The following is a 26,491-nucleotide window of genomic DNA, read 5'->3' as shown; positions in this document are numbered from 1 at the left end:
AGCTCTGTGGGGGCTCCAGGGAGATGCCTTGCACCCCGGGAGCCTGCCCTGGGGAGCTCTGTCCCCGAGACAACGGCACGGCCTGTGGCTCCCGCTGCAGAGGCGCCCTCCCCAGGGCAGGCGGGGCCTTGCGGACGGCGGGGCAGGTGGCCGAGCAGCTGCGGGCCTTCGGCGCCCAGCTCCAGCAGACCAGGCAGATGGTAGGTGTGGCGGGTGGCGGTGGGCACCCGTAGTCGGGGGAGGCAGAGGGGACAGAGCCCCCGGGCGAGTCAGAGCTCCCGTTTGGCAGCCAGGAGACACAATCCCAGAGGTGTCGGCTGACTTGCCCGCATGGCCCCACAGCCAGTGGGGCATCTCAGGTGACTCCAGTGGTAAAGAACCCGCCTGCTGGTGCAGGAGACATAAGGAACTCAGGTTCAGTTTCCCCTGGAGGAGGGCATGGCAGCCCACTCCAGTACTCTGGCATGGAGAATTCCCATGGACAGAGGAGCCTGGTGGGCTACAGTTCATGGAGTCACGAAAGACTTGGACATGACCTAAGTGACTTAGCAGGCGGCAGGCATCACGGCAAGTGAGAGATGGAGGCCAGTGTTTCTACATCACTTCTTGTGAGGCCAAACAAAACTAGTTACACGTCTCCCAGGTGGATCCTGGGTAGCCGATGCCTGCAGACCCCCACCCCCTCCATGGGGGCCGCCAAGAGGCTCCCTCGGGAGCTTTGACCCCCGCTGACCCACAGTGTGTGTCCGCAGATCAGGGCAGCGGAGGAGGCCGCCTCGCAGGTCCAGTCGGACACTCAGCGCCTGGAGACACAGGTGAGCGCCAGCCGCTCCCAGATGGAGGAGGATGTCAGACGCACGCGGCTCCTTATCCGGCAGGTGCGGGAGTTCCTCTCAGGTGAGCCGGTCCTCACCCTCCCTTGGGCTGATGTGTCCACGCCTGCTGGCCCGTAGGGTCCTGTTCGCTGTCCCCCAATCCCCCACCCTCCACTTCCCATTCCTCCATCAGCGCCTCCTCACCCTTGACCAGTCCCTGTTTTCACCTGGGTGGCAGCTTCCTCTCCCATCTCCTTCCAGCCTGTTCTCCACCCAACAGCCTGAAGCATCTTTGAAACATGTGCAGGTGGGGTGGCATTCCACGCACACCTAACGTCCTTCATTCCACGGCCTCTGTCAATTCCTGGGTGTGGCTTGGACCCTGTCTATTTGACTCACGAACTGTCCTTGAACAGGCCAGCTCTCTATTTGACTCACAAACTGTCCTTGAACAGGTCAGCTCTCGCTAACCTCAGGGGTGCTCTCTCTCTTTCTCCGCCTGGGATGCTCTCCCCAAGGTGACTGATTCTTGCCCTCCAGGTCTGAGTGTACATATCTCCCTCGAGGGGACTTTCCTGATCACCTTCTCTGGTCATCCCCCTCCCCCAGCCCCCTCTGGAGTCGGCCCTTCGCCGCTCTGAGCCTTCTCGCTCTGAGCCTGTGGTTGTTGAATTCTTCTGTCAACGAGTGTGTTGCTTGTCTCCGCACCCGACTCGCAACTCCAAGAGGCCAGGGATGGCTGTGTGTCTTGTTCACTGTGTCCCTGAAAAAGCTCCCAGTGTTGGTTGAATGAGTAAAGGAGCCCGAGGCACTCCCGAGCTGCCCTGGGGGGTGGCAAAGATCCCAGCACAGGGCTCAGGAAATTTGTTGAACTTTGGGCAAGTTGCTTTTCTCTTTGCCTCCATGTTCGCTTCTGCCAACCGAGATGAGAGTATTTTACAAGTTTATTCTGGGCATCAAGCAACTGATGGAAAATGTGTTTTGAAAAATGAAAGGTTCCTCAAGAATATGAACCGATATTACTATATTTCTGGTCCCTGCCAGGGTATTTGCTTGGCTGGGAGCCAAGGGCCTGGTGTAACAGTATTTCCTCCTGCTATTATTGGGGTGCCTTGGCTCCAAGAGCCCAGAGCTCCCTCCTGAGTGCATGTGGCAGGTTGGAGAGAAGCAGGAAGGATCCGCCCGAGGTGCCCTGAGTGGCCCCAGGGCAGGCTGCAGTCAGCACTCCCTGGAGATCCTCAGAATGGAGATGTGCCGTGTGCATGCTGGCCAGTGGGGCCTGACAGTGGACGAAGGGGCAGGCCAGAGTTTGGGGCTCAGCCTCCCAGATAAGGAGGCCTTGCCCCCAAGTGAAGCCGAGTAAGGCTGACCGTCCCCCCCCTCCCCCCGCCTCCTGCATCGACCCCGGACGTGAGAGGGGGTCGGGAGCCTCTCCTTGGGGTGCTGCCCCGGCTCCTGTGAATGTGCAGGGAGCTGCCGGGCTGCGGGATGCCTGCTGCCCCCTCAACTCAGATTGAGTCCTGGGACAGGACGCAGGGCAGAGAGGAGAAGAGGGGCCTCAGCCAGGACGGGAAGGAGCCAGGGCGGTTCTTATAGTCTCCAAGGCCGTGGGTTCTCGTGTCCAGGCTCCTACTGCAGCGGCATGCGTAGCAGCTGCTGTGGGCACACAGGGTCACCCAGCGAGGGCAGGAGAGCGTGAGGCCAGCGGGGGAGGGAGGGGACCCTGTCTTTCCCAGGTCTTTAATGGGAGTGACAAAAATAATAAATCAGGTGTACGGAGTTCTTACTAAGTGCCAGGCACTGTTCTAAAGTGCTTCACGTGTATTACATTATTTAATCCTGCATGCCTGCCACTTTGTAGATGAGGACGCCAGACACAGGGAGGTTAAGAAGCCTGCCCACGGGCACCCAGCTTGGAGCGGGTGTGGGTAGGGCTCGCCTAACGGGGTCCACACTCTAGATCATTGCACTCTGAGATGGAGGCCCCCACCTCGCCACACACACACACACACTTGCTTCCTTGTGTTTGCTTATATTCATCTTCTTGCTTTCTCTCCCCTGCTCTGCCTTGCACCTGCTAATTCCTATCCACCCTCTAAGCATCCTCTAAGTATCTCAGTCTCCAGGAAGCCTCTCTGGACCCGTCAGAGCGGGTTAGCCGCCCCTCCAAGGGCACCTAAGTGGTTAGATGCCCCTCCACAGGTGCCGCCCTCAGACCCTGTGCTTGGCCCCATCACCCAGGGTTGTGCTCCCTTGTCCCGCTAGATTCCAAGCTCCATGAGGGCAGGGACCAAGTCCAACCTGGTTTGCAGCCTCTGCGCCCCACGTCCTGCTGCTCAGAGCAGTGAAAGTTTGCTGAGCCCACCCTGAGACTCAGAAGCCCACGAAACTGTGTGACTCAGACCAAGCCCTCGGGCGAAGCTGAAGTGAAACGGAATGGAGGAAGGGCAGGCGCTCGGTGGGGGTGTGCTAGCCGTGGGCGGCTGTCTAGGAAGGCGTGTCTAAGCCGAGTTTTGAGAGTAGGACTCTGGGTTAGGCGAGCAGTTGATGGTCTCTACTGGGAGGTCCTTGTGAAAGCAGGTGGTTGGGGAAAATCTCACTTGATTAAACTCAGCTGCAGTCATGCCCTGGGCTCCTGTGATGTGCTGCTCTGGCCCCGTAAGAACCCAGCAGCAAAGAGGCATGGTTTCCACCTTCCAGGAATGTCCTTCCACCTGGCACGGGGAGGGAATTTAGTCTGGGACCTGTGTAGCCACCTGGTAAGGAAGCTTTTGATTGCAGAATAAGGCTAGACCTGGGGCCCCCAGAAAAGTCCCAGTCACGGGGCAAACCATCTGGATAGGCGATGCCCCCTTCCTTCCCACAGCGGTACCAGTGGAATCTGTAGAGTGACCACGGGGAAGGAGAAACCATCTCTGTACGTCTGATCTTACTTTCTGACCTGGAGGTGGTTTGTGAAATTCCTGATAATTGTTTCCTATCAGCTCCTTTCACAGATCGGGAGACTGAGCTCAGAGAAGCTAGCTAACTTGGCCTAGGTGGCTTGAGTAAAAAAGGGGAAGCCTGGGTCTGGAGCCCCTTCAGCCACTCATTCGCTGTATACAGAGCACCTCCGAGTGCCAGGCACCGTGCTGGGCTATAGCCGTGGCTGAATGGCAGCCCCTGTCCTCACGTTGCTTACGTTCTAGTGGGGAGTCAGACGGAAGATCTGACAAACGAGTAAATTGTTCAGCATGTGGGTGGTGATAAACATTCGGGAGAATGATGAAGCTGAGTATGAGGAGAGGGAACGTTGGCAGAGGGTGCAGATTACCACCCTCGATCAGATGGCCGGGGCCCGCCTCGCTCAGAAGGTGACATGTGAGCAAAGCCCCGATGATCTTGACCTGCCTTTGCACAAACGAGCACTCTGGCCCGAGGTGGAGGGGGCACGTGGCAGGGGTCTTATTGCCAAGGAAGCAGTTCCAGTTCCTGGCTGGTGTCCCCACTCCGGGGCCGCTTACGTCTGCGCTCCAGGCATTGTTTGGGGCCAGCTGCCTGGCACCGCCTCCTCTCTCCAGCCTGCAACTTCCTGTGGTGCCACATAGTTGCCACAGCTGTGCCAACACCCCTCCTCCCACAGCAAGGTGCCCGGAAATTCTCAGAGCAGGGTGCCTGGGAGGGGAGGGCGGCAGCTATGTGGGCAGGCTAGACGGAGATGCCACGGGTGCCGCTGGGCCTGGGGGAGGCCTCTGACCTTGGGGGAACGTGGCTAGGCTCCCCAAGTCCAATGGGCGGCTTGTCTTCCAGACCCCGACACCGACACGGCCACCATCCAGGAGGTCAGCGAGGCTGTGCTGGCCCTGTGGCTGCCCACCGACTCGGCCACAGTCCTGCAGAAGATGAACGAGATCCAGGCCATCGCGGCCAGGCTCCCCAACGTGGACCTGGTGCTGTCCCAGACCAAGCAGGATGTTGCTCGGGCTCGCAGGCTGCAGGCCGAGGCCGAGCAGGCCAGGTATGGCCTGGCGTCCTGAACTCTTCTCCCAGGACTGGGCTGGGGTTTTGCTCCCTGGCTGTGTGGCTGGAAGCAAGAGAGGAACCTCTATAAATCAGAGGGGTCCTGGGAGACACGAGGGGTGCTGACTATGGTGGCAGATGGTCAGGTGATACCCAGCGTCCAGGCTCAGGTTCACTCAGCATGGCCCCGCCTTCCATACTGGACACCGTCCCCAAGGGCCGCCTCAGCTCTTGTGGTTGGGGAAGTTCAGTTCAGTTCAGTTGCTTAGTCGTGTCCAACTCTTTGGGACCCCATGGACCACAGCACACCAGGCCTCCCTGTCCATCACCAACTCCTGGAACTTGCTCAAACTCATGTCCATTGAGTCGGTGATACCATCCAACCATCTCATCCTCTGTCGTCCCCTTCTCCCACCTTCAATCTTTCCCAGGATCAGGGTATTTTCCAACAAGTCAGCTCTTCACATCAGGTGGCTAAAGTATTGGAGTTTCAACTTCAACATCAGTCCTTCCAATGAATATTCAGGACTGATTTCCTTTAGGATGGACTGGTTGGATCTCCTTGTAGTCCAAGGGACTCTCAAGAGTCTTTTCCAACACCACAGTTCAAAAGCATCAATTCTTTGGAGCTCAGCTTTCTTTATAGTCCAACTCTCACATCCATACATGACTACTAGAAAAACCATAGCCTTGACTAGACGGACCTTTGTTGGCAAAGTAATGTCTCTGCTTTTTAATATGCTGCTAGGTTGGTCATAACTTTTCTTCCAAGGAGTAAGCATCTTTTAATTTCACGGCTACAGTCATCATCTGCAGTGATTTTGGAGCCCTAAGAAATAAAGTTAGCCACTGTTTCCACTGTTTTCCCATCTATTTGCCATGAAGTGATGGGACCAGATGCCATGATCTTAGTTTTCTGAATGTTGAGCTTTAAATCAACTTTTTGACTCTCCTCTTTCACTTTCATCACGAGGTGTTCATCACTTTCATCACGTGGTTGGGGAAAGCGTGCTTTATTAAACTCGGCCGTAATCATGGCCTGGGCTCCTGCAGTGTGCTGTGCTGGCCCCCAGAGGAGACAGCAGTAAAGAGGCTTGGTTTCCACCTTCCAGGAATATCCTTCCATCTGGCACGGGGAGGGGGCTTGCTAGGGTCCTGGAATGGAAAGCTACTACCGAGTTAGTTCTCGGCCTCTTTCCTTGGCTGGAGAAGGTACTGTCCGGGACTGGAGAGCACCTTCACTCAGAGCTCTCCCCTGAGTGAATTCTCCACTGTCCCTTGTGCCCGTCCCGCCCCAGGAGCCGGGCCCACGCGGTGGAGGGCCAGGTGGAGGAAGTCCTGGGGGCCCTGCGGCAGGGCACGCTGGCGCTGCAGGAGGCCCAGGACACCATGCGGGGCACCCGCCGCTCCATGCGGCTCATCCAGGACAGGGTCGCTGAGGTAAGTGTCCCACGTGGGGGAATGAACGTTCAGACCCGGGCGCGAGGCAGAGACAATGTCAGGAAGGGACCTGGCTGGGAGCTGAGATGGGGCCCTAAAGAATCAGGGGCTACAAGCCTTGGGCCTGGCTTCGAGCTTTTAGTTTTCTGGCCTCGTGGCTGATGCAGAAGCAGGGGTGGCCTCTGAGCTCCAGCAGGAGTAAGGGAGGATGGTCAGCTGAGCCGGTGAAGGCTGGGAGGCTTGCATGCTGGGGGCAGTTAGGGGATTGGATGGGGGTGATAGTGATGCCCTGATTGGAGGCATCAGTTTTTGTGGCCCAAAAACTGGAAAGAAGACCGAAGGTCGCTGCCTATGAGACCCACCCCAAACCCCCGTTCTCTCTTTTTCCACAAAGGTTCAGCAGGTACTGGGACCAGCAGAAAGACTGGTGACCAGCATGACGCAGCAGCTGGGGGGCTTCCGAGCACGGATGGAGGAGCTTGGCCGCCGGGCCAGGCAACAGCAGGCACAGGCAGCCCAGGCCCGACAGCTGGCAGAGGAAGCCAGCAAGGAGGCGCTGAGCACCCAGGAGGTACGAAGAGGGCAGAGAGAGCCCGAGGAAGCACTGTCAGTGGGAGCAGGAGTGGGCTCTGTACACTTGATAAGACCACGGCTCCAAAGCATTTGCATGGGCATGGTCGCTTCAGTCCTGTCCGACTGTTTGTGATCCCATGGACTGTAGCCTGCCAGGCTCCTCTGTCCATGGAAATTCTCCAGGCAAGAATATTGGAGTGGGTTGCCATGCCCTCCTCCAGGGGATCTTCCTGGCCCAGGGATCGAACCTGTCTCTTATGTCTCCTGCATTGGCAGGTGGGTTTTTTACTTTTAGCATCACCTGGGAAGCATCCCCCCCACCCCGCCCCGCCCAGAGCACTTTAAGTACCAGTTACTCTGAAATATACCTGGGGTGGGGGGTAGGTGGAGCTTCTGGATTCTTACACCTTTGGCTGTGTTTGGTGGAGCCACTTTGGGGATGTTGGAAACAGCTGGTCCATTTCCTCTCCTTTCACAGACAAAGTGGATTTTGTCCAGGCACAACGCTTGTCTACAAAGCAAGGCTCTTGACACCTGACCCAGAGCTTATCCTCTGTCTGTGGCTTCCCAGCCCAGACAGGCACTCTTGATTCAGCACAACCTGAACCCCATCACTGTCAGAATTAGATCAGAGAGAAGGTCAGAGAGCCATTCTCAACATCTCCAGGGTACCGGTGGTCCTGGTACAATGGCCAAGCTGCCAGGCATGCTATTACGTGACAGCCATGTATCCGGCCCTGCGCTGGCAGTGAGCTGGGAAGTGACAGGCGCTGCGGATGGAGGGAAGTACAGAAATTAAGGTGTGGTTTGTGGCCCAGGGGCTTTTATAGAGCAGACCCACCCCATGGGGGATATTAAAAGGCACCTCATCTCCGTGTCCGGATGTGGGTGATATCAACTCCTTTAGCCAAAGGCCTTTAGGACTTTGGACGATGGTGATGATGGTGATGCAGAAACGGTTTTACCTTTTTTTCAGGGATTTGAGAGGGTAAAGCAAAAATATGCTGAGTTGAAGGACAGGTTGGATCAGAGCTCCATGCTGGGAGAACAGGGCAGCCGGATTCTGAGCGTCAAGACGGAGGCGGAGGAACTGTTTGGGGAGACCATGGCGATGATGGACAGGATGAGAGGTGAGGGAGTGGTCCAGGGCCTTGGACCGCGGGGCATCCCTGAAGGCTGCTGCCAACCCAGGGTTTCTGAGGCCCACCCTTTGAAGCTAGCAGTGCTAGGGGAGTGAGAGCAATTGGGATTTCCCGAGTGCCTAACAGGAACAAGGCCTAGAATGGGGCTGTGAGGAATGTGGTGATGTTCGCAAAACTAGGCCTGCCTTTGAGGAGCTTGCAATTAAGAGGGGGGCATTTTTTCCTGTTGGCCATTAGCTTCATGAAACTGCATTTAACAGTACAAGGAGGTCTGTGATGAAAGCCTGAATAATAGGCGCTTGAGGGGCTCAGAGGATACATAATGTCAGAGAGAAATGTTCAGTGATGGTAGTGTTCAAAAAAGAAAAAAAGATCAGGTTTGAGGTGGGCCTGGAAGGATGAGGCTGTGAGGAGGAGGAGGGGCATCAGGACAGGGTGATTAGGGAGGAACTAGAGGATGTGGGCAGGACCACCCTCCTGGAGAGGAGGGTTGACGAGGACAAAACCAGTGGTAGCGAAGGAGCAAGGAGACACGTGGCTGGTGCCCATGGCCGACCCGCACGCCAGGAGGAGGGGGATAGACACAGCCCTGGAGGCAGTAGGAAACCATCCAGCAAGTTGTAATGAATGGAGCTTTTGAAAGCGTTCTGAGGCTCCCCAGAAAGGCGAACAGGGGCTTCCAGGCTCAGTTTCTTAGGATGCGATGATGGGGTCATGGCCCTGGGGTGCCCTGTGAATGCCACGACCAGAGTTTCTTTGAATTTTGGAGAAAGCTTTTGACAAAATTCTGTTTGGCTAGCCAGACGGATGGAATGGAGAAAGGGGGGGCTGGTGAGTCGACAGTGAGTGGATTCGAGGCTGTGGCCAGCCGCACCTGAAGTGGGAGGTGCGAGGGGCTGACCCAGTTGGAGGAGCCCAGTCCTGGGCCAGTGCCTACCCTGCCCTTGTCCATCAGCGTTCTATATGAAGACAGAGAATGTGCTAATCAAATCTGGGGATGGCAGGTAGCAGATTCACTGGGTAACAGAACTAGCATTCTGAGTCTCAGAAGGATGGGCTGAAGCTAACAGGATACAATTAAGTGAAGAGAAACATTCTCTCTCAACCTGGCATTGTCTGTACTCAGAAGTATAGCTCAGGTAAGGCCCGGCTACTCAGAGGCTAATGTAGCTAAAAACTTTATGACTGGTAAGTGATAAATGCTTACAAATTGTTACTCAACCTGAAAAAGATGCAGGAATTTTGATATAAGCCAGAAGTGCCTTGCTCCTGACAGAAGAGCTAATAAACACAAAGCAGCCAAAATAAGGGGAGTAATGGCTCAAGGGTGATATTAAAAATATTTAGTAACTGGTGTGTCTTACACCTACTACCAACCAGGAAAAAACTCAGTGAAGCAAGCATTTACCTGCTTGCTGGAATTTACCTTTAATTGCAGGGTTATGGGGAAGATCATGCATAGGGAGCCCCTAGGAATGAGAACAGAGGAGGAGAAGAGCAGCTATTAAAATGTCACTACTTATTACGGCCCATAGGTCCATATGGGAGCCTACTGGCTGAATGTCAACCTGGTAATAACCCCTGCTACACTCCACTGATAGTCTCACCTGGGAGATGGGGTTCAGTGGGGGCCAGTATATCTCCAGAAGAGATATTGACGGACCAGTGTACATCGGGGGTCAGGGCGGCGGTGAGCAGAGTTGGGAAGTAGGGAAGGCCTAGAGATTCTATCAGGTGAGGCATGGAGGAAGGAACTAGGGCGGTTTCCTCTGGGGAAGACGAGGCTCAGACATGTGAAGGACTGCCATGTGGGAGGCATAGCAGATTGAGTCTTAACAGCCCAGGAGACAGACCCAGGACCACGGGGTGGAAGCAAGACATGCTCAGATTCTGGCTTAATGAGAAGACTTTGTAATGAGGACTGCCTGAGGATGGAGCCTTGTGAGGCAGTGACCCCCTCTGCCGCCCTGCTCTGGGAAGTTGAGGCTGAGGCTGAGTACCAGCTCCTGTGAATGCCGAGCTGCCTAGGACAACAGGAGGGATAGGCTGGACCAGATCCCTTCGGAGTCCTTCACATCCTCCACACATAACCTGGGAGGTGGGATGCGTAATGGACCAGCAGGGCAGGACTAGGTGTATCTGGAGTGTCGGGGAGAGAAAATGGGGAGGAATCCAGCCTTCCAGCTCTTTTGCCCTGGTGCCCACCAGGATCGCTGGTGGGATGGCAGCTGACTGGGTCCACCACAGTGAGTGTCTAACCTTGGTGCCAGGGGCCTCCAGCATCGGCCTGGGACTGCTCCGCCTAGAGCCAAGGAGAAGCATAGGGGCAGGGGACCCCCGGGTCCAGTCCTGGCCTGGTTTCTCTAAAAGTGGGAGAAGGGGCTGGGGAGAGCTGCCTTGGGGGGCCAGGCTCCCCTCGGGGTGGAGGTGGTTTCTCAGGCAGGTGCAGCTCCAGGTGGGCGGGAGGGGACGGAAGGGTTGGGACTCTCGGTGCATCTCACCGGCTCCTCTTACCACTCCGGCTGTTCCTTCGGCCCTCAGACATGGAGTCAGAGCTGCTTCAGGGGAGCCAGGCCATCGTGCTCCGCTCGGCGGACCTGACGGGGCTGGAGCAGCGCGTGGAACAGATTCGGAACCACATCAACGGGCGCGTGCTCTACTACGCCACCTGCAAGTGAGGTGGGACCTCGCCCGCCGCCCCCTCGTCTGCCCTCTCGGCTCCCGGGGGCCTGGCTGGCTGGGGGTACTTTCCTGCTCCAGGAGACTCTTACACAGCCTAAAGCACAGCAGGGACCACCCCCAGGATGCAGCTGAGCCTGGGCCGGTGGGGCAGCTACAGCTGGGGGACGGTGACCGTGGAGGCGGGCCCGTGTCACCATGACCAGCAGCTCTTGAATGCAGGGCGCTTGGCTGGACAGTGTCCTTGCCCTTCATCCTCCACTGAGGCTGAAGTCCTGGGCCCACACAGAATTGTAACTAAAAACGTTGCACAAGGGAAAAGTCCAATAAAAATCTTGAGAAAGGAGCCTGGAGGTCCAAAGAGGGGAAATATTCTGTCTCCCTGTTACATAAACCTTTCTCGCCTGTTTCTGTCTCCGGTCTGGGGTCCCTGGGTGCTCCCCTGCTCAAGCCCAAGGCCTGGTGGCATATGAAGCATAGGCTGACGCTCTCTGCCCAGTCTAGCTGGCGCACCACCCAGACTGAGGGAGACGAGGCCCATTAGCTCCAGGAACTGACTGAATTCCTTCCTTGAGAGGCCAGAGGAGCTGTTTTCATCTTTGAACAACTATCCAGTTTCTCATTTGTAGATGAAGAAATAGAAACCCAGACATGGGGAGGAAGTTGTTCGAAATCACACAGCTCCGAGAGGCAGAACTAAGACTAGACTTTGTGTCTCTTGGGATTTTAAAAAGAAGCTATAAACGTGTGTGTGTGTGTGTGTGTGTGTGTGTGTGTACATGTCGGCAGATATGCAAGTGGCACGAATATTTGTGTGTTAACCGTGGTTCAGGCATTATGCTAGCGTTTTATCTACATTAACTGCTTGGTCGTTACTGATCACAGTATTTATGGAGCGTGTGCATTTTATTTCATGATATGGGTGGCACTGTTCCCATTTGATAGGCGAGGAGACCAAGGCCCCAAAGGCTCACAGATGTGGCAGGCAGGGCTGAGCTGAGCCTCAAACCCACGTTCATCTGTTACAGGCATTAGGATGGATGCTGGGCCGGGCTGTCTGGGTTCCAATGGTGCCTACTTCCAAGGGGCTGTTGGAGAGGAAAATGAGTCGATGTGTATAGCTCATGACACTGGGTGCCTGGCCCACCCCCCAGAGCTCCTGCCCTCGCCAGGTCCTGCTTGACCTCCAGCTCTCCATGCGTCTTCCACTCCGCAAAGCCCAGAAGCCCCTGAGCCGCTTCTGACTTAGAGAAGGACCAAAAGAAGCCTCATAGAGAAAAATATGTCCATTTTATTCAGCACAACACAGAGCAGGAAGCCGGAGGGGGCGGAGGACAAGAAAACAGGGGCGGGACAAGAACAATGAGCCTGATTTTCAGGGAGAGAAAGGAGCAGAAGCAGAATTTGAATGACAGGCTGAAAGGACAACAGTCGACTTCCAATTTTTACTTAATTGAGTGTGTGTGTGTGTGTGTGTGTGTGTGTGTGTAGGGTGTCCGGCCAGGATAAAAAGTGCTTACAGTACCTAGTGGTGGGTTTCTGTTTCATCTTGGAGGGTGTAGTACTGCTTTTGGACAGGGGTGGAGGCGTAGGCTGATCAGAAGTGGATCATCTGGGAGTTAGGCAGTTGGGAGGTGAACTCGGCGAGCTCACAGGCAGACTGCGATGCTGCCTGTCGCTCATGCAGACGGGCAGGCCCCTCTGTCAAGGAGAGGCAGGAGCGAGTGTGTGCTGAGTGGGGAGGCAGGGTAGCTGCTCCATATGGCTTTGCTCAGAGATGGCAACACAGATGGGCCAGCCCGTTAAGCTTTTCACGACGACACAGACCTGGGCACGAGCTGTCTACGCACCCTGCACAGAGCCACCCCAGCAGGGGCGGATGTGTTGGGGTTAGGGGCACGGAGCAGGCAGGCCCGGGAGGATGCCACTCCTCCTGCCCGCAGCTTCCCGAAGCTCCACTGCGGCTGGGGCTCGCTCCCTGGCCTTCGGGGAGGCTCTGGCCTGGGCAGCAGCCGGCTGCTGCGTCCAATCAGGTCTTGGTCTGCTCGCTCTCTCTCCTGCCGCAGGGTAGACTCCAGGTCTGGAAGGGTGAAGAAGAGTTGAGTATCTCTCCTGCAGAGGAAAGGGGTTGAGGGTTGGGGTTGGGGGGTGCTGCTGCCTCTAATACCCTCTGTAGCCCATTGTGGAGACTCCAGGACAGGGCTCTCCCCCTGAGCTTGAGGCCTTCCTTCCTCTAGTCCCCTCACCTGAAAACTGTAGTGAGACAGACATGGGCCCCGGGGATCACATGATGAGACAGACTCCAGTCTGCCCCACCCGGCAGTGGGAGCTGCCGCCGGCTTTCACTGGTACCATGACTTCTGATTTGAAGTTCCTGGAAAGGAAACGTCGCGGCAGGCTGTGGAGTATTTGGAGAAGGAGGAAGGGCCGGGGTAGCCCTCTGTGCCTGTGGCAGCCACTCAGACCTCCCTTCATGAGGTGCAGAAAGTACAAGCCTTTACAGAGAAGACGGATGCGATAACCAAGCCCCCTAGTCCTCCCAAAACACAGTGTCCCTGGAATCTAACCCCTGCCACTCACAGGTACACACTTTCCTGCAGGCGTCCCTGATGCCTCACTAAACTCTGACAGCAACACTGTAGGGCTTCCCTGGTAGCTCAGAAGGCAAAGAATCTGACTGCAATGCAGGAGACCTGGGTTCGATTCTAGGATGGGAAGATTCTCCTGGAGAAGAGAATGGGTACCTACTCTGGTATTCTGGCCTGGAGAATCCCATGGACAGAGGAGCCCATTGGGCTATAGTCCACAAGGTCACAAAGAGTCAGACACGACTGAGCAACTTTCAACTTTTCCTGTGGGGCAGACTGAGCAGGTGTGATCCAATCAAACCATTTTACAGATGGGCAAACTAGAAATAGAGACACAGATGGACATGTCGGTGGCCACACAGCTGGTGAGGGGTGGGGACTGGGTTGGAGGCATCTCCATTGACGCCCCCGACCCTTTCCAGAGCTTTTCTACACCACGGAGCTGCTTCCAAGTGGGAGAGCCTCCCAGGTCTATTTTTTTTTAGCTGCATTGTCTTGAGTTCTTTCAGCCCCAGGTTGAGCAGGACTAAGCCTGGAGCTGGAAATACGTACTGTTTTTTGTTGGCCTTTTTGAGGAGCGTGGGCTCGGAGCAGTAGGAGGCGTTCGCTTTGGTCCCGACGTTTGTGCAGCTGGAGCAGCAGCCGCAGGGCCCGACGGCCAGGGGCCCCTGCTGCATGGGCACCAAGCTGCTGCTGATGCGGAGGGAGCCATTGACCAGGCAGTTGAGGGACCTGCCCCCGGGGGCCGCGGGCTGGGGGCCGTGCCGGCAGGGCAGCCGGGTCGGTGCGGGGGCCGCCGCGCTCGGGCCCGGGGCGGCGGGTGTCTCAGTGATGGTGATCTCCGGGGAGGTGGGTCTCGAGGCTGCAGGGACGGGCGGCCTGTTCTCCGCCTCGGGCCGGACCCCCGGGCTCTGCAGGTTCATATGCAGCTTCCGCATGTGGTGGACCACGGCCGCTGCGTTGAAGGCTTGCTGGGGAGACACGAGACCCGTCTCTGACTGTCTTCACCCCAGAGGGCCTGCAGCCTTCCCTCTGCCCCATGGACGCTTGAAACCAACGTGCGCACCTCTCATTTCACAGAAGGGTCCAGGGAGCTCCAGCGTCTGCCGCAGACCCCAAGGAAAGCCCCCCGCCCCAGCTGCCCCAGCCCAGCCTCCAGGGCCCAGACGGCCTGCCCGCCTCCTGGAGAGGACAACTCACCCTCCACTTGCTCTTGGCGAAGTTCTTCTGGATCTGGAGGCTGACTGATGGGTAGATGTCCCGGTGGAGGGCTGTGTTTCCATTAATCCTGTGGATGTGGAGGGGACACCTGGCTAGTGGTGGCGACGGGGACTCCGTCAGGCGTTGGGCAGGGGCTGGGCATGCAGATCCAGGGTAAGCTGCCTGGAGTTCCCCAGGACAAGGGCTGGAACCCCCTGGACAGGTCATGGGGGCCTATGGTTTAGAAGGGCTTCCTAGGCGGCTCAGATGGTAAAGAATCTGCCTGCAAGGCAGAAGACCCGGGTTTGATCCCCAGGTCAGGAAGACCCCCTGGAGAAGGAAATGGCTACCCACTCTAGTATTCTTGCCTGGAGAATTCCATGACAGAGGAGCCTGGTGGGCTACAGTCTATGGGGTCTCAGAAAGTTAAATATGACTGAGCAACTAACACTAGTATTACTACGCTTTAGAAACTTGCTTTCGAGCTGGGTGGGCAACCTATAGACTGTGGACCAAACCTACTCATTGGCTGCTTTTGTAACTAAGGTCTTCCTGTGACACAGACACGCCCATTCATTCAGCTATAGGCTATACTGCTTCCATGCTGCGAGGGGAGCGTGAGCAGTTGCAATGGAGACAATATGGCCAGCGAAGCCTAAAACATTTACTCTCTGGCATTTTACAGAAATAAAAGTTTACTGATACCCCATCCCTCACCCCCAGCCCAGTGTCAGAGGGCATTTGGCTGTTACTATCCTTTGACTCTAAACTTTGCACAGAAGCCACCTCCTCTCGGAAGCCTTCCTCTATGAGGCCACCCCCACAGAGGCTGCCTGTTCCCTGTCCCCTGAGCCTCTTATCCATCCATCTCTAGGTGTCCTCAGACACTTGCCGTGTGAACAGTATTTTCTAGGTACTAAGGGACCCGGGGAAGTAACAGATGTGGCCCTGCTCACTGGGGGCTTACAGTGCAGGCTGGAAGCCTTGTTTCATGCCATGAACTAGAGTAATTCATGGTGAGCTGTGTGATTGTTAAAGAGAGATGGGAAGGTCTGTCTGGACTGCAGGAATCAGGGCTTCAGAGGAGGACACAGACGGCTCTGGATCCTGAAGGATGCGCATCCAAGGCAGGGCCCTCGAGGTGGTGAACATGGTGTCACCCAAGGTGAAATGTGGAAAGAGCTTGGGATGGAAGAGGGTAGGAGAAAAATACAGTCATTAGGCCTTTCTGGAATAGAGAAGGTGTGTTGGGAACCCTGACAAATGAAGTTGGTGGTGACAGGCCAGGCCAGATTAGGGAAAGCCACGGCTTGCTGCGGTAGGAACTGGGGAGCTTGTAAATTTTCCAGCAGGGGGGTAGCACACAAAAAAGGAAGTGTTTTCAAGACTTTCTTTACCTGCTTTGTGTGTGTGTGTGTGTGTGTGTGTGAAGCCGCTTCAGTCATGTTCAACCCTTTGAGACTCTATGGACTGTAACCTGCCAGGTTCCTCTGTCCATGGAACTCTCCAGGCAAGAAAACTGACGTGGGTTGCCAAGCCCTCCTCCAGGGGATCTTCCTGACCCAGGGATCGAACCCCCATCTCTTGCATCTCCTGTATTGACAGGCAGTTTCTTTGCCACTAGCACCACCTGGGAAGCCCCTTACCTGCTTTACCAATTGGTTGCTTTGTGATTGTTCTCAAAGCACCTCGCATGGAATAGGCTTTGATCCCAGAGTAAGATGATGCTCTTAAGGAGAGTAAAGTTGTCTATCTGGCTGCATCTGATTCCCAGTTTGATGATCCAGCTGCTACTGTTGTATCAGAATCTACCTCATTAAATGCTGTTTATATCTCTGGCTTGATCTGATCTGTGCCCTTTGGGTGCTATACCAGTAAACAGCTCAGGGCAAGCAGACTCCAGGGAAATGCATTGTGAAAAAGTCAGCGTGGTGTCCGGGGAGCAACAGCAAGGGTGTAGAGCCCACCTGCGCCTCACTCACCAGGGGTGCCTCAAGGCCTTCTCGCAGGTGTACCGCTCATTCGGGTCCTTCTCCAGCAAGTGGCAAATAAAATCCTTGGCTGTGGGGAGCAACCAAAGACACAACAGCTAAGGACCAGATCTCATGACTGATGGAGAGTCACTTCCAGGCTGGTGGGTGGCACAGAAGGCATCTTTAGCTCATCTTCCAAAGAGGCAATTTTAAGAGTCTTGAAAGAGAAAAAGAATCCAAACCACCGAGCAACAGCCCACCTAAAACCACCAGTGTGGCTCCACACAGCTGTGTCACCCACACAGCACTGCAGATACATCTCTGGTCACGAGGCACCCATGTGCCTGACGCCACGCAGTGCCCGCCTGCACCAGTCAGGGGCCAGCACCGCACATGGGCACACACGTGAATGCTGGCTTAGCTCTGATCCCCACTTAAATGGACCCAAGGACAAACACTGAAGGCCTCACTTACACAGACCTTGCAGGCTCTCGGCTGGACAGATGAAAGGCAAAACTCGGCCTTGGTTTTGCCCCTCCTGCTTGGAATATGCCCCTGGGCTTGTTCTGCCCTCCTGGCCCCTCATCTGAAGTACCTCCCTGCTTTTCCAGGCATCCCACGGTTCTGCCTCCAGGAAAACAAAAGCAGGAACCTTAGATGCAAATCATTTATTTGGCCTTTGAACCAGATGAAGATTTCTCCACTTTCCTCGGCAGCCTGTTCTTTCAGATTCCCCCGGGACCGTTAAGAGCCAGGCCTGTCATCCTTGGTTAAGCTCTCTTCTCTTGGCAGCCTCTGCCTTGAGCCTGTTATTTTGTCTTTCCCTCGGACTGGTCTTACCTGACTCAGAAATGTCATCCCAGAACGGAGATTCAAACTCATAGTAGCCTTCCTTGATCTTCTCAAACAGCTTAGACTCAGTTTCTTCGTAGAAGGGGGGATACCCACACAGCCTGCAGTGGAACAGCAAGGTATATGCTGCTGGAGGACCTGGTCCTGGGCCAGCCGCTCCCCTCTGCCCAGCCTCCACTATATACACGGGCAGGCAACAAGGGTCTCCAGTCAGCAGTGTGACCAGTACATGGGTCTGCCCCTGATTCACGAATGATGCGTGCATGTGCTAAGTTGCTTCAGTCATGTGCAACTCATGCAGGAATGACGCAGGTTCCATCAGAACCAAAGTTTGGAACAGGTGGCCCTTTGTACATTATATCCCCCAAACCCTCACTTTCTCCCTTCCCCTGACTCTGCATGGGTGCAAAGTCACTTCAGTTGTGTTGGACTCTTTGGAACCCTATGAACTGGAATCCACCAGGCTCCTCTGTCCATAGGATTCTCCACCCAGGAATACTGGAGTGGATTGCCATGTCCTCCTCCAGGGAATCTTCCTGATGCAGGGATCAAGCCCTTATCTCCTGTGGCTCCTACATTGTGGGGGTATTCTTTACCACTGAGTCACTGGGGAAACCCCCATGACTCTTGAAAAGTGAAAGTGTTAGTTGCTCAGTCATGTCCAACTCTTTTTGATCCCATGGACCATTACCCACCAGGCTCCTCTGTCCATGGGATTCTCCAGGCAAGAATACTGGAGTGGGTTGCCATTCCCTTCTCCAGGGGACCTTCCCAACCCATGGATAGATCCCAAGTCTCCTGTGTTGCAGGCAGATTCTTTACCATCTGAGCCATCAGGGAACTTTGACTCTTTAGATGACGTACAAACTATCTTCAAGAAGGATGGTAGAAATGTCTACTTGAATGTAACTTTCCAAGGGATTCTTTTTAGGCTGTTCTTCATTCTTTAGAACCTAAACCACTGATTGGCACAGAGGAGACAGCCAATGACAATTTGTTGAGTAGATCATTGAAGAGAAGAGTTATTCAACATACATTGAGGAAATAGAGAAATGCATCCATACTGAGGAGGAAATGATTAATTTCAGGTTATTTTCCAAGAGCAAAGTTTGCTATCAGTGAGAAGGGATACTGGGCAGGGGGTGGTGAGCAGATTTGGAAAGGAGAGCCTGAGAACGTGAGAAGGAACCGTGATGAGGTTCATCCAGGCCATCATTTTGCCTTGGGCTGACGTTATCAGGAGAGAAATCTGAGACGCAAATATTGTGCCCCCTTGGCTTCTAAGTTTAGGATGTCTCCTCCCTCTTTAACTGTTCATTCCATAGAGTGGGACTCGGTACATTTATATACAGTAAATGGGGGTGGGATGCAGAAAGCAGGAGTGCCGTGTGGCTGCACAGTGGGTTCGCGCTGAACTCTGTTTTTATAACCAAGTGGCGATCAGGACAAGATCCTCTGGAGCTGTGTGCATGAGTGTGTGTGTGTGTGTGTGTGTGTGTGTGAATGCACGTGGACGTGCACATGCTTTGGAGGTGGATGCTGCTTGAGGTGCTGAGATGGGGAGGAGAGAAGAGAGGGTGAGCAGGCGCTGAGACTCCTCAGGAGCTGGGCCAACGCCAGCTTCTACTCACAATATGTAAGTGATGACGCCGATGGACCAGCAATCCACAGCCTTGCTGTAGGGTTTCTGGGCCAGCACTTCTGGAGCTGCAGTAAAACCAAAGGAAGAGTCAGGCTGAGCAGGAGCAAGAGCAGACGGTGAAGGATGCGCGTCAAAGGTCAGCAACAGGCTTAGAGAAGAGGGTTAGGGTAGCACCTGGGATGTGTTGATGTTTAAGGCTAAACATTCTCCTTCAACATGGACAGTGTCTCTCCCAGCAGGCTAAATCTTTCTCCAATACACTGGGAGGCCCCATGACAGGCCCCGTGACTCCTCCATCAGACTGGGGATCTCCAGGGCTAGGTTTCCTCGTTTAGACTGAGTACTCTGGAGGCAGGGTCTGTAGCTTTCCACTCAGATGGGAGACCCCCAGGGCAAGGATCCTTAGACAGGGAAATCTGCAGGGTAAGGACTCTTTCCTCTCACGAGATCGGGATCTCCCTGAAAACAGAGGTTCCATTAATTGAGGAACTTCCAGACGGCAGGTAGGAACTGTCCCATCAGTCTCTGTTACCTCCTAAGGGCAGGCCTTCATCTTCCCCATCAGCCCAAGAGCTCCATGAGGGAATGGGCCATGTCTTCCTCTGACTGGCAGCTCTGGGGCAGTAGTGAGCTGTCTTCGGTATTTATCCCAGATACCAGTGATTTGTATCCAGTGGACTCAAAACCTATTGGTAAGTAACCAACCTCTCTTTCAGGGAGAGGGAAGATTCCCTCTGTTGAGTCAGGGTTGTACTTCCTACTTCCAGCCCCAACCACTCTTGATGAGTGGCCAAGAGAGAAGGGGCAGACGTGGATGCTCTGAGCTTTGGCTTTCTCCTTCCAAGAGCCCAGGAGTGCTGTCTCCTGGTACCCTGCCTGTTGGCACCTTTTGGGGGGCCCTGGAAGCCTACAGAGCTATGAAGCAGGGGGCCCCACTTCTGCCAGTTTCCTAGGGTATGTCCTTGGGTGTATATTTGGGTGCCCCTATTTAAGTCCTCAGATTCAAACTCAACATTGCACCTCCAGGATGCCAGCAGTCGGGGGGCTGAGGTCTCCTCCAGATGGGGAGAAAGGAGAGGGGGGCTACTGGCCAACCCCTCTGCAATCTACTGATCTCTGGGTTTGTGGTCTTGTTTCTGTCCCTGGTCTAGGTGGAAAAACAAAAGCAGGAAGCCTTGCTGCAAAAATGAGAGCCAAAGTATAGACAGGGCAGTAGGAAGGCTCAGGTTAGGATGTCTTTAAAAGATGTAGGGTTTGGGAGCAGACGGAGGTGTTTCAGTTAGATTGAAAGTGAAAGTGAAAGCCGCTCAGTCGTGTCTGACTCTCTGTGACCCCATGGACTATACAGTCCATGGAATTCTCCAGGCCAGAATACTGGAGTGGGTAGCTGTTCCTTTCTCCAGGGGATCTTCCCAACCCAGGGATCAAACCTAGGTCTCCCGCATTGCAGGTGGATTCTTTACCAGCTGAGCCACCAGGGAAGCCCAAGAATACTGGAGTGGGTAGCCCATCCCTTCTCCAGCGGATCTTCCTGCTCCAGGAATCGAACTGGGGTCTCCTGCATGGCAGGCGGATTCTTTACCAGCTGAGCTACTCAAACCTTAGACCAGAGAGATCAGGTGGCCCTAAACCTCACACATGACTGCTGTACTAGGATCCCGCTGTCTCCTCACAGCAGTCTTTTTCTGTGAGTAATAGCCACGTGGAGGAATGTAGCCAACTGGTCAACCTCCCTTCTGTCCCCAGACTCACCCACGTAGCCTGGGGTCCCACAGGCAGTGGACATGACACCACTCTGCTCCATCTTGGAGAGACCGAAGTCTGTGATCATGATCTTAGAATTCTCCTCGGGGGTGAGGTACAGGAGGTTTTCAGGCTGTGAGGGAAGAGAAATATCATGTAACGTAGGATGCAATCACCTGAAACATGCATTTATTTCCTTTCCCCCCTATCTAGTTTCTTAGGAGGCTGTATCCTGGGCTCCTGACTTTAAGGCCAGACTTATTTCCCTCCATTTTTCCTATCTTCTTCCTACCTGACCTTCATTCACCATAACTCAGCACCTTGTATTTTGCTTTTGGCCCTGACTTTACTTAGCTTTATAGCTATTGATGTACTAACCCTTCCTTCTTCTCATCCCCAACTACCCCAAAATTGTTTTGTTTTTTGAGGAAACCAACCCTTATTTTGTCTGATCTCTCTAAACTCTGGTACGTGTCTGATGTGATGCTGACTCTCAATAAGTATTTATTAAATACTGTATTCAAGGCTGTGTTCAAGGAGTAGCATGGATTTTCTTGGTAACCTCATAGGGTGAGGATAGTGAAAATCAGAAAAAGGCTGAGGTGCAAATTAACAATGATTGTTCAGTCACCCAAGATTTGTTTTAGAATCCGAGCATGAAAGGGACCTTAGGGATCATCTGGTTCAACTCTCTCATTTTACAGAGTTTAGACTGCCCACGATCCATGCAGCTTCCCAAAGAATCATTCCATGTTTCCCGGAGGGCCCCATCTCAGCACCTTTAAGTCTCTGTGGACGATGCCGTTCTCGTGGAGGTATTTCACAGCTGACAACACCTGCTGGATGACCAGGCTGGCATCCTTCTCTGTGTAGACACCCCGTTCCAGAATCCGGTCAAACAGCTCCCCACCAGAAACACTGTGGACACAGGCGCAAGTGCGGGAATCCAGCCCTTATTTCAAATCAAAGGGATGTGAACGCCTTTGTTCTGGAGCTCTGGGGACGTAGGGCCCTTTGATGGAGAAGGCAGGTTTCCACCCACCACCGTTCAAGGGGTGCCCGGGGAATTACTCCAATCTCAGGATACATCCTTTTGAGTACCTGGAGTGCTATCACTAGGGAGTCATTTCTTTTGACCAACCATTGACCTCTCTTTGGAAACTCTCTTTTAAAATGCAAAATACCACTGTTTAGGGTTTCAAAAGAAGTCACTTTTCAACTAATACCATTGTAAATCAGCTATATTCCAATTGTTGCTTCCCGTGGACATATTTCACAGCTGCCTTCTTTCCTGGCCTGGGACACAGGGAGCCATGATAAAAGGGAGAAGTGAAGCTGAAATCAGACAAAGTAGGAAAGAGAAGGAAGTCCAGATGAGGCTAACTGGGCTTCTGCCAGGATTTCTTTCCTCATTTTGGAAAAGCTGAAATTATGAGGTAGAGTCATAGCAGTGTTTTTAGGCTCACGTGGTACAGCATCTGAGGGTTCACTGGCACTTTAAGATCAGGTCCAACCCTCACATCTTGATGTTCTCTAAACTACTTTCGCCAAATTTTCTGTCAGTGCTGGAACACATCAGTGGCACAGAACTCCCTCCCTCCTAAGACAGGTTGTTTTATTTTTTGTCATCGTCTTAATATTTCTATGTATTATGATGGAACTTGACTCCCTGCAGTTTCTACAAGTGCCATTGCTTGTGGATATCCACACACGTAGGCACCATGCAGCAATAAGGGAGCAGAGATTTCTCTAATCAAAATGACCACCATCCTGTTCCTTTGGTTTCTTCCTGAAGCTCTGGGCTCTGTTGTGGGAGCTGGAGGCTCATGAGAAAGATACTCTTTGTCCATGACTGTGGATTCCTGACTCACTGCAGCCTGGGTCCTAGAGCTGGTGCTCTAGAAGCCTTGGCAGGACTTTGTGCATCTGTGAGTGCTTGATCACGTCTGACTCTTTACCCTGTAGCCTGCTAGGCTCCTCTGTCCATGGGATTTTTCCAGCAAAAGTACTGGAGTGGGTTGTCATTTCCTCCTCCAGGGGATCATCTGGACCCAGGGATTGAACCTGTGTCTCCTGCACTGGCAGACAGACGCTTTAGCACTTGAGCAACCTGGGAAGCCCTTGACAGTACTTTGGTGACATCTAAACCTGCCCACCCTCCCACCTGGGTGACTGTGTGCTCATTCTGTTGACTTGGTCTCATTAAGATGCCATGTGATCCCTGCTCACTTGTTAGTGCTGCTCTGGGTCCCTCTAAGCTCACTCCCTTGGCTGCTTGCTACCACTATTCACTGAGCCTCACGTGAGTCCAAGAGTTAACAGCCTGAGTAGACTCAATAAAATTCCTGGGGAATCAGCCTATCAGTCAAAAAGACTGCATCCACCTTTGCTGAGATTGCAGGGTTAGTGTATGTGTATGTGTGAGTGTGTGAGTGTGTGTGTGTGTACCTTATACACAGAAGCATCTCTGAGCCTAAGGATGAGCCCTCAGGGGCACTGACTAGCCCTACATCAATCACTCTCAGGCATAGCTCTTATCTGGATGTTACCATCACATGGACACTTTTGTAATGTGGCACCATTTCTATCTGATACACGGACACAGGCACAGTCTTAGCTTATTTTTAACACTGGGTGGCTCTCTTTTGAGAAAGTCATTCTTTCTATTGAATTGCTATCTATCTACTTACGGCTTCTACTTCCATGGTAATTTTACCCTGGAGTGATGCTAAAATATTTAATACCCAGTTTAGAGAACAAGGGGGGCTTTCCTAGTGGCTCAGATGGTAAAGAATTAGTCTGCAATGCAGGAGACTTGGGCTTGATCCCTGCATTGGGAAGATTCCCCTGGAGAAGGGAAAGGTTACCCACTCCAGTATCCTTGCCTGGGGAATCCCATGGACAGAGGAGCCTGGCAGGCCACAGTCCATGGGGTCGCAAAGAGTCAGATACAACTGAGCGACTAACACTTTCACTTCATTTTCTTTATGGACCATGGACTTATGGGTCAAAATGGACTCAAGCCACAGTGCCAGAGGAAGGTTCTGGAGGCCTCCTGCTATGCTGGGCACTACCCTTTCAATTGTAGGGTTGTGAGGCGGTCCAGAAAGTCTGAGAGGCATAGGGAAGCAGGGAAGGATGGACAGGTTAGGGCTACAGCCATTTCAACAAGTGGTAAGGCTACACTGGTTCATACCGACTCAATTATCAGCCCTAGTTTTAACCCTCGGTCCACTCAGAACATGTCCACAACCAGAAAGAACTCTTGGCACGTCAAAGCCTCTTGAACTAATTCTTGATTTGTCTTTTAATCACCTTCCTTCCCTTACCACCGACAAACCTCTTCTAGGCTTCTAAGGCCCCACCAGACCTGTGTGGGGGAAGAGGGTCGCCATGCACTTACAGCTGCATGACCAGGTAGTAGTGAGTGGCGCTCTCATAGATGTCCTCCAAGGTCACAATGTTCTCGTGCTTGATCCTGAGGAAGAGAGAGGGTCACCGTGAGTGACCTATGGTTCACGTGGTCCAGACAGAGAAAGCAGATCTAGCCTAGATGGACTTGGATTTCTTTCAGAGACTTCTGATGACAATGTTTAGGAAGACAGGATCTTTGTGACGCCTTCCTGATAAGTAGGCAGTCACAAAGAAATTCCAGAGAAAAGATTCCCAGCATGGTATTCAATTCGCATTTATGAGTGGGTAACTGATCCTCCTGACTTCAAGGAACAAACACCTCACTGTTACTCCAGGAATCTCTTTAAACTTTACCGAGAGAGAAAGCTAAAAGAGCTGAGGGAAGCTGAGGGATCTGTGATCATTAGTTCATTTTGAAAAATGGGGCTCCAGGTCTCCTTTAGAAACATCCCATCAAGTGTGATCCCTCAACAGCTGGGATGTAGGTTAGCTAAGCCTCCTCATGGATAACCTAGAAGGAAGCATTGCAAGATGATTGTTCCAGGATATTGTGAGTAAGACAGATGCTCATTTTGAGGGTCAGTTCCGTGGGACGCCTTAGATCAGTGAGTCTCAAGCGGGGGCTCTTTTGTCCCTCAGGGGATCTTTGACAATATCTACTGACGTTTTTGTTTGTCACAGTTGGGGACGGGGGATGTGTTCCTGGCATTCAGTACGTAGAGACAGTAATGTTGCTAAGCACCCTGCAATGCTTAGGAGAGCCCTCAACACAACAAAGAATTAATTGGTCTAAAATGTCAGTAGCACCTAGGCCAAGAAACCCTGCCCTGGACTACCTTTGTCTGGGATTACTCAGAGGCTGAGTCAAGCAGAATAATCATATTAGCTGAGGGGTTGGTTTGTAAGCAGCAATTCTGTGCATGCCCATCCAGGAGGAAAGTCTCTACCCAGGGGAAGAGGTAGTTTTACCCAGGGCTCTGCAGTACAAGGATTAACTTCAACTTGGAGACAGCTGGACCTGAGTTCAGGTCCATTTGCTACTTGGCTAATCTTGGCTGGTTTACTCAAACCTTTAAAACCTTGCTTTCCTTGTCTATACAGTATATCCCTCCCATAGAATTATATCAGGATGAAAAGTGATAAGACATGTAAAATGCTTAGTACAGCGCTTGGGGAATAGTAAACACATAATCAGGAGTAGCTAGCATCTTGAAGATGTTAAAAAAAATACAGACTCCATGCAGTGACTGTGATGGATTCATCTACATTTATAAGCTGATGATGCTAACAGTAATTTATCGATGATTTACTCACTGAACAAATACTTATTGAATATCTATGCTGTTAGGGACTGGGATACTATGTAATGATAAGAAGGACCAGTGAACCTATAGTCTCTCTCTACCCTAATCTCTCTGGAGCCCAGACCAACACTTCTACCAGACACTTCTATGTAGAGATAGCTGGATATATTTATTCAATATGTATAGAGGTAGGTGGATATTTATATTCAATATATTGCAACCCATTGCTATTTCATCTCAGCCTACACATCCTTTCCATTTGCTGTCCTAAGCAATGAACGATATGACTGTCCACAGAACAGCTCCATCTCAAGGTCTTTTTAATGCTTTTTTTCTTTTATACTCCTTCCAGCCAACCCCAACCACCTCTCTCTCTGAAATATCTCTAGGACTCAGTCTTCCTGCTGCCATGTGATCTTGCCACCACCTCTGGTCCTCATCCCTTGCCTCAAAGATTGAGAAAGTTTGGCAGTTGGTCTTCTGCCCTCTAGGCTGGCACCCTCCAATCCATCCACCACCATGCTTAAGAGGGATGGCTCTAAAATATAAACCGACCATGGAAATTTTGCCTTAAAACCCCTTGATGACTTTTCTCTGCCAATAGAATAAAGCCGATATTCTTTCTCATGGCATCCAACACCCTTTCAGGTCCCCTTCACTGCTGCTTCATCTGTCCCTTGACGGCACCCACTCTCAGTTCAGCGGCTTTTCAGTTCTAACTCTCCCCTAATGTACCTTGCCCTTCCATGATCCTATGTTAATATTTATGCTACACTTGACCTGACTTCTCTTTCTGCACTGCCCTTCCTGCCTCCATAAAATTCTACTCATCCATATCAAGGTCTGTCATCTTTGAAAATGTACCTAACATTCATACCCACGAAGACACACACACAGGCAACACGAATCTCTGTCTCTTCTACACTCTGCCTTTTGCTAGTGTGGCTCACAACCAATGGGACTGGCATTTGTTATGGGCACCTCTGTCTCTGCTAACAAAGATATGAGTTCCTGAGGATAAAGAGTTTTTTTGACTTCATCTTTGTGGTCCTGATGCCTAATCACTTTTGGATTACTGTAGGAGTTCCATAGGGGTTTGGTTTATGAGTCCTGTTGTAAACATTTGA

The 26,491-nt window shown here is 52.9% G+C and overlaps 2 protein-coding genes across 8 annotated transcripts in view; one reads left to right on the top strand and one right to left on the bottom strand.

Annotated features, from left to right (window-relative positions):
- LAMB3 (laminin subunit beta 3) overlaps positions 1–10,994 on the top strand; it is a 44,884-nt gene extending 33,890 nt beyond the window's left edge. For all 3 annotated transcript variants that reach the window (XM_006055156.4, XM_006055155.4, XM_025285379.3), the window contains 7 exons: positions 3–200; positions 753–897; positions 4,605–4,812; positions 6,113–6,254; positions 6,649–6,825; positions 7,804–7,957; positions 10,511–10,994. In XM_006055156.4, coding sequence (XP_006055218.3) covers positions 3–200; positions 753–897; positions 4,605–4,812; positions 6,113–6,254; positions 6,649–6,825; positions 7,804–7,957; positions 10,511–10,647 — 1,161 coding nt within the window. In that variant the 3' untranslated portion in view covers positions 10,648–10,994. The remainder of the gene's footprint in view (positions 1–2; positions 201–752; positions 898–4,604; positions 4,813–6,112; positions 6,255–6,648; positions 6,826–7,803; positions 7,958–10,510) is intronic.
- A 925-nt stretch (positions 10,995–11,919) lies between these two features.
- The window catches only part of CAMK1G (calcium/calmodulin dependent protein kinase IG), a 31,133-nt gene continuing 16,561 nt past the window's right edge, over positions 11,920–26,491 (bottom strand). For 2 of the 5 annotated variants that reach the window (XM_044942654.2, XM_044942653.2), the window contains exons 4-12: positions 24,050–24,124; positions 21,426–21,564; positions 20,656–20,779; positions 18,893–18,968; positions 17,250–17,362; positions 16,419–16,497; positions 14,437–14,524; positions 13,789–14,207; positions 11,920–12,760 (exon numbers count right to left, since the gene is read on the bottom strand). In XM_044942654.2, coding sequence (XP_044798589.2) covers positions 12,460–12,760; positions 13,789–14,207; positions 14,437–14,524; positions 16,419–16,497; positions 17,250–17,362; positions 18,893–18,968; positions 20,656–20,779; positions 21,426–21,564; positions 24,050–24,124 — 1,414 coding nt within the window. In that variant the 3' untranslated portion in view covers positions 11,920–12,459. Of the gene's footprint in view, positions 12,761–12,894; positions 13,023–13,788; positions 14,208–14,436; positions 14,525–16,418; positions 16,498–17,249; positions 17,363–18,892; positions 18,969–20,655; positions 20,780–21,425; positions 21,565–24,049; positions 24,125–26,491 lie in introns of all 5 variants that reach the window. The other 3 variants (XM_025285387.3, XM_025285386.3, XM_025285384.3) reach the window with 3 other exon arrangements.

The sequence above is a fragment of the Bubalus bubalis genome, chromosome 5 (genome assembly GCF_019923935.1).
Source record: "Bubalus bubalis isolate 160015118507 breed Murrah chromosome 5, NDDB_SH_1, whole genome shotgun sequence".
Classification (NCBI taxonomy): Eukaryota; Metazoa; Chordata; class Mammalia; order Artiodactyla; family Bovidae; genus Bubalus; species Bubalus bubalis.
This window is presented reverse-complemented; position numbering and strand designations above follow the sequence as displayed.